Source organism: Centruroides sculpturatus, unplaced genomic scaffold (assembly GCF_000671375.1).
Source record: "Centruroides sculpturatus isolate CEXI.00-Female unplaced genomic scaffold, Cexi_2.0 scaffold730, whole genome shotgun sequence".
Classification (NCBI taxonomy): domain Eukaryota; kingdom Metazoa; phylum Arthropoda; class Arachnida; order Scorpiones; family Buthidae; genus Centruroides; species Centruroides sculpturatus.
The window spans coordinates 166,083-180,516 of record NW_019385577.1 but is presented as its reverse complement, the minus strand read 5'-3'; the positions used below and the strand labels follow the sequence as shown (position 1 = coordinate 180,516).

At 26.0% G+C, this 14,434-nt stretch overlaps 1 protein-coding gene across 6 annotated transcripts in view; it reads right to left on the bottom strand.

Moving 5' to 3' along the window:
• LOC111640284 (Hermansky-Pudlak syndrome 5 protein homolog) overlaps positions 1-14,434 on the bottom strand; it is a 94,060-nt gene that overhangs the window by 36,305 nt on the left and 43,321 nt on the right. For all 6 annotated transcript variants that reach the window (XM_023386289.1, XM_023386290.1, XM_023386292.1 and 3 more), the window contains 5 exons: positions 10,719-10,780; positions 9,322-9,508; positions 5,276-5,406; positions 5,072-5,198; positions 2,448-2,530 (listed from right to left, as the gene is read on the bottom strand). In XM_023386289.1, the coding sequence (XP_023242057.1) occupies positions 2,448-2,530; positions 5,072-5,198; positions 5,276-5,406; positions 9,322-9,508; positions 10,719-10,780 (590 nt within the window). The remainder of the gene's footprint in view (positions 1-2,447; positions 2,531-5,071; positions 5,199-5,275; positions 5,407-9,321; positions 9,509-10,718; positions 10,781-14,434) is intronic.

Below are 14,434 nucleotides of genomic sequence, written 5' to 3'. Positions count from 1 at the left end.
TGAATGTCAAATGGATATACATAAATGAAATAATAGCCACATAAAGTTTAAAACAGTAGCCATGGCTATTATTTGAATAAAATAGCTATTTCTTAAGTTTTTCTATTATTTCTCATTCTTTTTAATTTTTAAACATTATTACAATTTTTATTCCATCTTTCATATATCTATAAATCCATTTAATCAACTAGTAAATTTATTCTTAGCATATTTTTTTATAACTTATATACAAATTATATCATATTCTCTATGACACCATTTTTTCCTAGTTTACACTTCTTTATCCTCTTAAAAATTAAGTAATTTTTAAGGACTTTTAAGGGCTGCAAAAAAATTTTTAAGTATTTACATCTTCAGTCTTTAGCAAACCAATAACCTAAAGAATTGAATATAATGAGTGTTTTTAATCATTTAAAATTAGATCTAAATCATATTGAACAGTTAACAATGCATAACATTTTGTTTTATAATGTATCAGGTTGTAAAGGTGAAATTTAGACATTTTGAAAAATACTTTACTGACAATTAATTCAACAATGAATATAGTTTAGCCTGGTAGGTAATCACCATCAATCACATGCTGCCACCTTTGCTGCAAACTTTCAATCTTGTGAGCATAGAATAAATAGCTGGGGTTTTTCTTTGAATTTTACAAAATAAAGTAATAAATAATTCAAAAAATTAAAATAATGGAGTTCTTTAATAATGGAGATTGATGAGAAAAAATAAAGTAAAAAAAATATTACAAAACAATTTTATAATTCATTAGTTTTTTATTTATGGCTATTTTGACTTTGATAATGAAACTCTTCTAATGAAAAAATTCAAATTTCTGCTATTTAAACTAACTAAGAAATTTTGTAAAATTCAGATGTCATTTTCTCATGATCATCTTTCAATATTACCTATTTTGTGTCTATTTTGTAGTATTTTTGAATAACAATTAAACTATATAATTGCATAGTTCAATTGAAAAACTGATAAATATTTAAATAGGGTCTTTTTCTTGAGAGAAATATTATTATTATTATTATAAGATGAATTTAATTATTTTTATTAAAAAAGTTTTAAATTTATTAAAAATTTTTAAAAAATCATTAAAAACATGTTTTATATATTTCTATATGTGACTGAATTGGAATATTCCTATGTATGACTCATATCATCAATAAATTGTTTACAAAAAGAGTGGAATTCTGGCAATTCTTTTTTAGATTTGTTCAAATAAACGAATCATTAATAAATTATCCCAGCTCTAAACCACTAAAGTTGTGACTACAAGCTACACTGTTATCTAGTTGCTAATTGATCAGCAGAGAATGATTTTCATAGAGAAATATTTTTTTGAGTCAGCAATAGAAATTAAGATCTTTTAATGATTTTTTCCCCCTGATTTTTCATAAAAGTAAATACTTTTAACCATCATAGAAAAACATTAAGCAATTTTTAAGGAATTTAAAGGATTTGTAAGGACATGGAAATTTTGTTTTATATATACTCTTGTATAATCTCTCCAATAATATTAAGAGACAAACACCAGGAAAGCATATTTTAAAATTTCAAATCAAATGCAATTACACTATAAGCTTTCAATTATTTTCATATTGTTGTGTTTCTTTTTACTATTTTCTACTGGCTCTTCTTTTATTAATTTTTTCAAATACAAACATAAAAAAAAAATATACAACTGTTTGAATGTAGAGCAGCTTCTATGAAATTTTGTTTGTATAAACAAAAGAAAAATAGAATAGAATAGACAAAGAGAAAGACAATGGAAATTCAAGAAAGAGAATTGTCCTTGATCTCCTTGTTTAAATAAGTTTGACAGTAAATGTTACTGCTTCATATTGTATAGTTGGAAAATGTTCAAAATTTTTATTCACAAAATTCTTTAATTACAATAATATTTATAACTAAGAATATAAAATATGGAATATGTAATAAAACTTTATCTTACAATTGTTTTGTTTTACTTGTATAGATAATAATAAGTTGAATGTAATTAGAATCTACACATACATCTTCATTTAGAAAAAAGACAAAACATTAAACTAAAAAAAAATATATTATATTTATTTTTCAAAAACAATATCTATAAATCCATAGGAAATACTGCACTCTTTATAATATACCTCATATTATCTATTTCCTAGAATTACAATAAATATAAAATTTATTAAATTAATATTTACGAAGTTTAATAAGAGATGGTGCCTAACATCTACCTCTAATATGAAATTATTTAGAATTTAATTAAAAATATTAGCAGTAAAGTAGCCTGATTTAATCTTGCAATAATTTGGCATATTACTAAATTTGAAATAAATTATTTTATAAAAATTTTGACTTCAGATACATATGTAATATCTAAATATAAGATTATCTACAGTGTAATGCAAAGTAATTTGATGCAGTAAATGAAGTTAAAAAAACTAACAAATACATACCTGAAGGTAGCTAATTTTACTGGAGCAACAGCCAATGCTTGCTTAAACTGATGTGTATTTAGTACATTTCCTTTCATATCAACCTAAAATATATATTTATGTAAACAACAGTTTCAATTTACATATTTCTTTTATTGTAATTAAATTTTCTTTCTCATAAATAAAACACAAAACAAGTAATTGTATAGAATCTTTTATTAACTTATAATGAAATGATCTTTATAATTAATTAGCCATATTATAGCCATATTAAAATCTGACAATATCACTTGTTTCTTTATACAGTATATGTTAGGCTTGGTTTATATTGATGTATAATTTTATATAAACTAATTGCAATAAACACAAAATTTTTATTCAATAATTAACAGAAAAGCTATATTACATTTAATAACAAGAGAAAAATAATTGTATTATGTTAGATGTTTTCAATTGAAACAAGTTTTTTCAAACTATAAATCATACAAATAATTACAACTGTAATATTAAAATTGAATTTAAAGTCACTGAAAAATGAATATAAGTAAATTAACTATAATATAAAAAATATAAAATTTTGTTTATGTAGACTATTTCAAATATCTTAATACAATATTTATTACCATATTTAAAGTTGATATTATAATTTTTGCATAAAATCCATACAAAATGAGCTGCTAGAGTTTTATTGAGCTACCAGCAGATGAGCCTGACGTTGCCTGGGCAAAAAACAACAAAGATTAAGATTATTAGATTATTTTGTAATTCTAATGCTTCTACTCTAATAGCCCGAAACGCTCCCTAGTGGGCATTCTAGCAGCAGCGGTGTCATTCCATGGTATAAATAATAAATTCCTATTACAAATAAAATTAATAATATACTGAATTTCTTGTGGCATACCCTACTAAAACAGCCAAAACTGCAAAAAACCACATCAAATAATAATATACTGAATTTATTGTTAATTTAAATAATAGCTAGGGGCACCCCTAGTGGCCATTTTTGTCATACAGTGACAGAAAGAAAGAAAGAATCCGGTTTTTCAGCTTTATATAGTTAGATATTAAAGCTAACTAATAATTCAAAACAAAGCAATTTTGCTAGAGGTGAGTGGTTAAGCTGCTATCTCATGATGAATTTTTAAAATTATAAATAAATTATTTTTTAATAGAATTCAGTTATAAGAACAATTATTTTTCTTCAGCAAAGGCAGATATTTTAAAGGGAACAAATTTACAAGCATACATAATATAAACAACAACAGATGATAAGATAGTTTTCTGTACACAGAAATGACAATCGATCTCTCTAAGGATTATAAACACATCCAAAAAATGCAGAAAGGCAATTCTGTTGTTCCAACTTAAGAGTCAGGCCATACAGCTGCCATTAAACCTAGCATATATGATAATCTCCTATTGAAAAGTCAAGAATCAGAACATTCCAAAAGTTTTAGAACAGGTTCTCACAATGTTCCTGAAGTATCTCTTCCTATAGATAGCACTCTATTTTGGATATACAGTACTGTACATTCTGTTATCAAAATAAAAAAAAAACAAAAAAACAAACAATTAAATTAAACAACTCCAAAATATTACAATAGAGCTTGCAATAATCAGGAACAGAATAAGAGAGAAATTTCACAGTTTGCAAAAACAAGATTGTATTTTGTTAAGACAGAGACATAACTTCAGAATCCATACAAGTCATGTATTACTTATTCACCAAAGCAATATTCCTCAATTTATGTAATATTTGGAGTGAATTAGATACCATATATGCAACCTTCCAACTTAAAGTGATAAACCTCTGTAGCTTTTTTTCCAACAAAGAGGTGGGAGAAGAGAGAACATTTATCCATGACTGATGTGAGGTATGTACTAACTTCATATATTTTAACGAAAAAAAGCTTCAGTACATCCAGCTTACGTAAAACTAATTCAGTAAAATGCGTAGCACAAGCTAATGAAAAAGGATCTAAATATGTTTCCTTTTCCAGTCATACTTTAGCCATCTGTAACAGACTAGATATATCGTTTAAACTATATTTTTTACTTCTTATTTAAATACGAGTTAAATTAATTTTTGTACAGAAAAAACCCATCACATTTAGATTTATTTTCAGAGTGATTAGTTATCTGAGAACTGCTAGATTTAATTTAATAATTTTTATGTTAGATCAGTGATAAGCAAGCTTTTCTGGATGAAGACTACAAAGAAACTTCATTGGCTTCTGGGGATTGTACTTTTTCTTATGGAGTTGCAGGCTCTATGTCTGCTGAGTATTGAATACTCCATAAGCACTAGTACACTAGGTACAATAATAATATAGCTGATTATATGTAAACTAGTAATACATAGTTTATTCTCACTTTTTCTCTAGTCAAGTTTAATTTGAATGTTCTTTGTCACAAATAGTGGTTTAATTAGGGTTGCATAATGGCAGGAGACAGAAAACAGAAAGATAAAACTATGTTGCAAAAGTCTTAGAGAATGCATGTTAGAACCTCACGGAGCTGCACACAACTCAGAGACTGCAGGTTACTTATGACTGTTAGATAATTAATTTTTGTAATGAAAATCAATAGAAAATAAATTTTCTTAACAAAATTAATTTATTGAAATAACTATTATTTAAAGTTACCTCCCAAAATCTTGATCCTGGTCTAGCTGAGAAAATAGTATAAGGATCTTGCAATCGAATACCAGGATAAAAGCAAGCTCCATAATCGCCATCTCTCAACTTTTTACCTATTTGAGAATACTGTTCTCTGAAATTAAAAAGAATAGATAGCTAATTGTTACATATGTATATTTTTCTGTAATATTTATAAAAAAAAGATCTTACTTTAATGTATCACAGAGGTAGCAACGTGTCATTGTTGAGACTAGGAGATGATCTTGGACAAAATCCATCTGAACAATTTTCGAATCAAGTTTCATTAAGGAAGTACTTGGCATTTGAAATAAATTTCTTGTCTGTAATAATATATAATTAAATCAGTTATAAATTAATCATTTCTTGTATTGATAAAAAATTTTTCTGCACATGAATAAATTGTGATTTTGTTCTTAATTGCATCTTAAAATTAAATTGTTATGTTATTAGAACTATATTTCCACTGTCATTCCAGCTGAGTCATTTTCTGAAACCATGTATGAAAAATACATGTAAAATCATCAATAACAAAACTGTAATTTAAAAACTCTTAAACAATCATATTTTTCAGTATAATGATATAAATATTAAAATAAGAATAAGTAATAAAGAATACTATAAGGAATTTTTAAATATTTCCATAGTTTCTCTAATTAAAAAATAAAAAAATTTCTTAAAGTTTCCTATATGTTACCTAAAAGAAATAAAAAGTTATATTTACATCAAAATCACATCTATTCTGATAGAATTTCAAAATATACAAGTTTCTACATGCTATGTTCTGAAATTCTGTAATGGTTTTTTGAATATCTTTGAAATAATAAATATTGTAAGAGAATTGTATATATTCTTTATAACCTACATGATTATCAATTGATTAAAGTAAGTTAAACAATAACTCCTTATTACAGCAGCTTTTTTAGTCAATTCTAACAATCAATTGAATAACTTCAAACAATGATATGAGAGTATTTTTAGTATTGACTTAATAAGTTTATAACTATTTAAAAGAAAAACAGGTTTTTATTGTGTTAAAACATTGTGTTCATTGATAATATTTTTCTCAAATAATCTTGTGTGTTTGGTTTGTGTAATTTCTGTAAAATTTGATATAACTTAAAGGAAAAAATATGGATATTTTACAAAAGTTAGGTATTTTATCCAATTATTTTTTTAGATGTGATAAAACTTTTACAATTCACCACTATTACATTTATAAACATTTAAATATAGAGCAATTCTACAGGCCATATGTAATTTTACACTTCAACAATTGAAGATGTACAAATGTCAAAACAATGCAGTAAACCATAATGATAAACAAAAACCTCTACTCACTTGATTATCATCAAAAACCAAATATTTACAATTGCACTTGCAGACATCAGAATAATAAAACATTCTATTCCATTATGATATAAATTGAATAAAGTTATCATTTCAAATTAATTTGTGGAACCAAAATATATAGAAAACTGTTATCATTTCAACATAAATATAAACTCTCAGCACAAGAAAAAAATATATAATATAATAATATTTGAAAGCCTAACTTTTAAAGTTTTTTTTATACATAATAATTTATCAATGTAAAACTGATTTTGTTTTATTAATAAACCCAAATGAAGACAACTGAAAAAAAGTGAAGTGTACTTTGGCTTGTAGAATTAAAGCCAATAACATCTGGTAGAAGAAAAGTATGCTTACTATTTCATTATAGCAAGTTTACTAAATTTTAATTCTGCAAATCAAAGTATACAGTTTACTTTAATAACTATAGGGAGTGATTTGAAATACTTCAAAATTAAATTCTACAAAACTATAAGTTTAAGAATACTAAACATCCCAAAGTCCAATACATAGATACTTCAACCAAATGAATGTCTAACAGGGCCCAGATAGTGTAACTGGCAAGTGCACCACATGGTAAGCAGAGATTGCAGGTTCAAGCCCAGCTCCAGGCTAGTTCTTTTCTTCCAGATGGTTCTAAATTATTTAATGAATTATTAATTTACATAAGAGATGGCATCTAACATCTACCTCTAGTACCAAATTACTTAGTATTTAATTATTTAATAATAGCAGATTTACAGACCAATTGTTTAAGGCAATCATTTGATTGAAGTAACTGTAAGTTTGGAAAAAATTAAATTAATTAAGGCAAATCAATTAAAATATTACCTCGTTAAAGAGTATTGTTCAACTTATATGCAATCATAAAAAATTACATATACAAGAAAGACTACAGAAAGGACTAAGTATAATTTAAATGAAATAGAAATGTATACATGTTCATTATCAAAAATTTGATGATAAATATAAAATACTTGTTATTTCATCTCAGAATAAATTGTTAGTTAATTTTGATTATTTGTATTGTATGCAATTGAATGCATCAATGCTTTTATTAATTCCATCAAGCAGAAACCTTTATTATACTTTATTAATCTTTTGTCAGGCTAACCCCAACCTCAGGATGGTATTTTTTTTTTATGGATACCACTGCTTCCAAGTGCATGTGCAGCTTGAAGAGTATGTGTATTCTTGAAGAGATATGTGCACTAAACAATACCAGAGTGAGGAATGTTTTGGTTTCATAAAACAGTTACTTTTTTCAGAAAAAATAGGTATAATTCATCCTTATGACGTATTGCACTTCTTGTGTTGTGTGGAAAAAATGTACATCATTTTTCCATTTTTTCCTGCTATTTTTATTTTCCTTACTTTACTTTTGTTAGTAAACATTAAGAATTAAAAAAAAAATATTTAGTATTGATTAAAACCAAACATTTATTTGTATTACAGATAATTAGTAAATTATAAGTTAAAACTGTTACATTATGCTTGTGTTTTAATATGTTTTACTAAAAAAATAGATTGGTTCATTTTTTACATTTGTTTATACAACTTTATGTTTTTAACTGCAATTATATTTTTATAGATTCATATGACTACAAAACATGCCTTGCAGTCTTCAAAATCATTTAGAAGAGGAGATGCAAAATGCCAAAACTTACTATACAAGATAAAAGGGAAAGCAACTTAGGTGAAAAAAAATTTTAGAAAGTGATCATGAAAGTGAATTGCAATGTGTGGTTTTGATGACATTGACTGTAAAAGTGCAAAGGAGTGATATGTTATATCGTATTTTTACTGTATTTTTCCTATTGCCTTTTTTGTTTTTTTGGTGTGTGTGTGTGTGTGTGTGTGTGTGTGTGTGTGTGTGTGTGTGTGATAAGTTTTATTTAATCTAAAAGAAAAAATTATCTGTTCCTAGGACGGTTGCACCTGACAAAAAGTTAAGATTTCTTTTATTTAAGTTTGAAAATTAATTTTTTATACCAGAATTGCTATCTCAAAACCATTCTGTCTTCATTTTTAATATGCATAACTAAAAATAATATGAATATGCAAAATCAAAAATTTTTTATTTATAGTTAGCAAGTTATTAATTAAAACATTTATAAATTTAATAATTAAAATTAACAATATTTGCTATTATTGTAGATAAATTTTTATAATTAGCAAATTTAGAAAGTGAACTCTGGTGTCAGTCACATATAACAATGAACTATGATAGAACTATGATAATGGCCAAAAAATATTCTCAGAAATCTACACTCATTTACTGTTATGGAGAAATTTGATTAAGGTTATTTGTTAAAATTTCTTAATTAGATTCTTTTCAGTAAATCATTACAATATAATAAACAATTTAAAACAGATATGTTACAAGTTATTGTAATTCATTTTTAACTATGAAGAATAAGCAAAAGTAAAAATATAACCAAAAAACACAACTTCAATGTTTGTATACTTTTCACATTGTAAAGTCTTCAAATTTTCTTATATGAATACTGTTTAATTATTTTGAAAGTAAGTTTTTCAAAATGTTTTAGAAATATTCTAAAATTTTGATCATAATTATTTTGTTGATACTTTCAAAATGTATCTTAAATGTATATTTTGAATACAGTAATATTTATCAAATAAAATAAAACACAAGTTAAATGAAATATTGTTAATTCTATTTAGTCATATGGAGATAAAATTGTATTTAATTTAGTTTTATTTTTATAATTTAGTTTTGAAATAAAAGTAAGAAACTATATATATATATTCTTCAAAATTTTTTTATAATCAATCAATAATAATAATAATATTTTTTTGAAAGAAAAAATTGTTCAAAAAATATTTGTAATATCAAAATTTTTATATTTAATTGGTGAACTTACTCTGGATGTAGATACATTAACAACTGTGACTTTTCCTTTATCATCTCCAACAAATAATTTTGTTGTTGTAGAATTCCATTGCAGACTTGTAACCAGTGCTCCTTTATGCTCATAAGATAGTTGTAATCTTTGGGCTTGTGAAGAACTTTTCTCAGCATTATGTTCCACAACAAGCACGTGCCCTCGACTGTAAAAGATAAAAAACTTAAAATATTACACACTATACAATTGAATTTCACAATTTTATGATACACAAGGCCTTTTATAATAGATTATTTGTAATGAATCAGGAAATAAACAAGTTGCAGTTAAATAAGAAGTAAAATATAGTATAATATTGAAAAATACAAGCACTATTTAATACATTTTAATATTTTAAAAAGTAATTGAAATATTAGTAAGAATATTCAAATTTGAAAATTTTTAGCCTTTTAACTCTTACACTGAAGTTTTCCTTTTCCCCTTGTATATAAAAATATCATATGAAAATAATTAAAATGTTAATTAATAAGTCACATTGCTTTTTAACCACATAATACTCAGGTTTTATCATCATTTCTAAATGATGCATAAATACACAAAATCTTAGTCGTTTATGTACATTGCTACCAATCTATTTAGAATAATAGTGCAACAAGAAATATATATGCAAAATAATCAACATGCAAATTTGCTTTTACAGACAGCAAGTTGCTACTGTACAAAACTTGAAGTGTGCAATGCCATAACATTGTAAATGCCATTTTTCTAAATATGTTTTATTGAAGAACTGAATTCTAAATACAATGTTTTCTGCCACAAAAGAAAATTGTGGCAATATTGGCAGTGTAAGTGGCTGTATTTTGAAGATGAATTTATGTGAAAATATAATATTTAAAGTACCAGAGTGCAAGTCACATGCCTTTTGGTGCATAAAATGTTGCAGCTTATATTTACATTATTTTGATATTCCTAAGAATTTGTAACCCAGTGAGTTTTTTACCATTTTATTGTAAAATTGAAATGAATTCATTCATTAGAAAAAATGTTTTTCACCTCTCCTGAAAAGTTTCTTTCTTGGCATTTACAACATTATGGCATTGCACACTTCACTTATACAGTCGACCCCCTATAACACTGTTGAACTATAACACTTGTGATTGAAAAATTTGTAAAAAAAATAATTTAAAATTTAATTCACAACTGAAATTATAATAAAATTGTAATGTACAATTCCAGAATAACTGGTAAATAAATAACACAAAAAAAAATATATTAAAGAAATTGTTCATATAAGTGGTTTTTAAAACTAATATTTTGAACTGATTACATGAACAAACATTAGAATTAAAAAAAAATTTGATTTCTATAACTATATTTTCTAAAATTAACTGGAGGCAATTTATACTTTTTCTTACCTGGATGCATAACCAAGCACATTTTCTTCAGCTGCAATGCAAACCTGTACAATAGATCCTTCCTATAAAATATTAATTTTGTCAAATTACAAAATTTTCATTAAAATTATTTTATGCCATCTATACTATTATTATAAAGAGGTAATGTTTGTAAGTATGTATGTATGTATGTATGTATGTAAGTTTGTTTGCAGGAGGTAATCTCCGAAACTACTCATCCGATTTCAAAAATTTTTTCACCAATATTTAGAATGGAACCTCAGGGTGGACATAGGCTGTATATTATTCCGTTAAACATTCATATAAATTAAAATATATAATCTAGGTTAAGGCTTTTATGTCCAACAGATGGCGCTACGAGTACGACGCCCTAAGTTTGCTTTTCTGTGAGGCATTATGCTTTTCTGTGAAAATGAACTAAAGCAGATCATCTTCTATCTATCTATATAAATAAAAATGTAATGTTCGTTTGTTCCTACCGATTCCTTTGAAATTTTGACACAACGCTGCATTCGAATACGCACGTGTTTTTATATAATATACGTGTCGAAATTCCCCCCACTGAAGGGAGATGGACAGGATTAAGGCTTACCGTAAAGAACTCTGCTTCTATTTATACTATTTTAGATGCGGTTTTTTGCATTTTTGATTGCGTTTTAATAGGGTACTTCAACAGAATATACACTAAAAATATATTTTTCGAAAAATTTCCCCCTCCCACGGGGGAAAGTGCTATACATTTATAATAGAGACATTTTGAGCCACAACAACGCTTGGCAGAGTCTGCTAGTTAGCAAATACATTAGATTATGTAACATGAAGTTCTACAATTATAATCATGATTTTACTTTCCTGGCTCTGTTATGTATAACAAAAGAAATGTGGCAAAAAATGGGAAAGTAGTCAAAAAATGAACTCCAAAATTTTTACATTTTTGGACTCAGGAACCTTGAAACATCAAGAAATGCAAAAAATTGGGTTTTTTTTTCCTGTATGTATTGATGTTAAATTAATATTGTGTGTGTGTGAGGGGCACATTTTAGTTCACCCTCTTTGAATCTTAATAAATCATATGCTTTTTGTCAAAAATTTCTGAAATTTTGCAGGGAGATTTGAGTATTAGGTGGATTGATGCTATTAAATTTTGGTGGTTAAAGATCAATGAAGCAGAGAGATAAAGGATGTATTGTGTCTTATCTCGAGTAGGGTTAAACTTGACAATGATTTTACTTGTTATTACTAGCATTTACAATTTTTTATAAAACCCACCCCTACCCTCAAAATTATATTTTTAATTATTATAAAATGGCAAAAAGCCTAAAAAGTTTTTAATAAAATGTCATAACAGATAGCACCATAAAATTTTAAATGTTGCTGGAAAAGTTAAGCAACTCTGCTGGATTTTTTTTGCTTAGGAATGAAAATACAAATTATAATTCAAAAATATTAGCAAATAATCTTGTTAAAACAAATTAAAATATTATTTTGTATTAATCTACAAAGTCAAAGTTGTTGTTATTTTATAACTAAAAAGCTGTAACAATAATTTTTGCATTCAGATAAGTTGGCCCAAAAATCAAAAACTCACCCCATCGATTAATCAAATATAAATGACATTTCCAATTTCATCAGAAAACAAATACAGTAGAATCTGCTTTGTGTAATCACTTCAAGATTTCTCTTTACTAACAACATTAAGCAGGATATTAAATAAGACTACAATTAGTGGAAATTTTGGTTTTCTTGACTCAGACATTAAAATGATTACATTAAATAATGTAAACCTTTAACATTTTTATAACAGTTACCATTAACAATGCTATAATTATAAACTTATGTTTTGGAACATGCCAATTATAATAATGTTAAATGAATGACTGACGATAATATTTGTGAAAACATGCAGAGTCTACTTTTAAAATCACTAACAAAAATATGAATTTTGTCCTAAATTAATAGTTTACTTGTTGAACAGGCAGCCTTATTAATTTATTGAAAGGAACATACTTATCACTTATGTGAAATATTCTCTGTAGCTGATCAAAAAATGAAGCATCGTCATCATCAAGTGTAACTCTGACAAACATTTCACCACAAAAAATATATATATATATATATATATTTTTTTTGTGGTGAAATGAATTTCAAAAAAATCGATTATCCAAACAACCCGAGTTCTGAATTGTTTCAGATCTAGCTTATATATATATAAGCTAGATGAAAATTACAAACTACAGTAGAGCATCAATTATCCAAATATCAATCAACCAAAACATTGATTAACTGAAAGTGTTCCAGTCGTCAAATTTAAATTTCCGCTAGTGCTGTTGCACTGCAATATTTGGCTATGTCTTGGGCCACTCCAATATTATATTTGTCGGTTGAGTGTTTTAGCTGGCAGCACTGGTGAGACCATGAGAGGGTACTTAAGGACATGCCAGGATTTGAACAAATTTCAACAAGAGATAGGTTAATATATTTTTTTGTACATAATTGATTATCAAAAAAATCGATTATCCAAACAACCCGAGTTCTGAATTGTTTCGGATAGTCGATGCTCTACTGTATATTATAGATGCTCATTGTTAGTTCTATCTGTACAAACCTCTGTAAGGAACAAACAATATAATTTGCTTATTTCTCCTGCCATGAAATGTTTTAATAGTTACCAGATAAATTTAACAAATTTGTAAATATAAAATTGGCAAAACTGTTATAATTGTATAACAATCTTGTGCTTTAAAGAAAGTGCTTCAGTACTTAATTCTTCTTTCAAAATTAAATAGTCTATTCCATTAAATATGGCTGATGAAAATTTATTAAAGAGTAGAAAAAAATTTTCTTCACAATTTGTTGAATTGTGAAAACAAATTTTTTTATATTCTTCAGTATACTTATAATATGTAAATTATTATGAATTATTTGTTTTAAATTTATGGTATTCTTACCAGAAGATGCTTTTTTAAACCAATTTGCATTTTTTTTACAAAGATGTAGCCTCAAATAAAAGGTGTTTGTTGGTTTGTCACATATTGTGTAATAATGAATTGTGAAAACAAATATTTTGTATTCTTGAATATATTTTTCATAAATAATTTATCATTTAACATAACATCATTCATGATTATGGTATCACATATGACATATTCATTATTATTATATTTCATATGGTAATCTTGATTATTAATCATTGTGATGTNATATATATATAAGCTAGATGAAAATTACGAACTACAGTAGAGCATCAATTATCAATCATCAACTATCAATCAACCAAAACATTGATTAACTGAAAGTGTTCCAGTCGTCAAATTTAAATTTCCGCTAGTGCTGTTGCACTGCAATATTTGGCTATGTCTTGGGCCACTCCAATATTATATTTGTCGGTTGAGTGTTTTAGCTGGCAGCACTGGTGAGACCATGAGAGGGTACTTAAGGACATGCCAGGATTTGAACAAATTTCAACAAGAGATAGGTTAATATATTTTTTTGTACATAATTGATTATCAAAAAAATCGATTATCCAAACAACCCGAGTTCTGAATTGTTTTGGATAGTCGATGCTCTACTGTATATTATAGATGCTCATTGTTAGTTCTATCTGTACAAACCTCTGTAAGGAACAAACAATATAATTTGCTTATTTCTCCTGCCATGAAATGTTTTAATAGTTACCAGATAAATTTAACAAATTTGTAAATATAAAATTGGCAAAA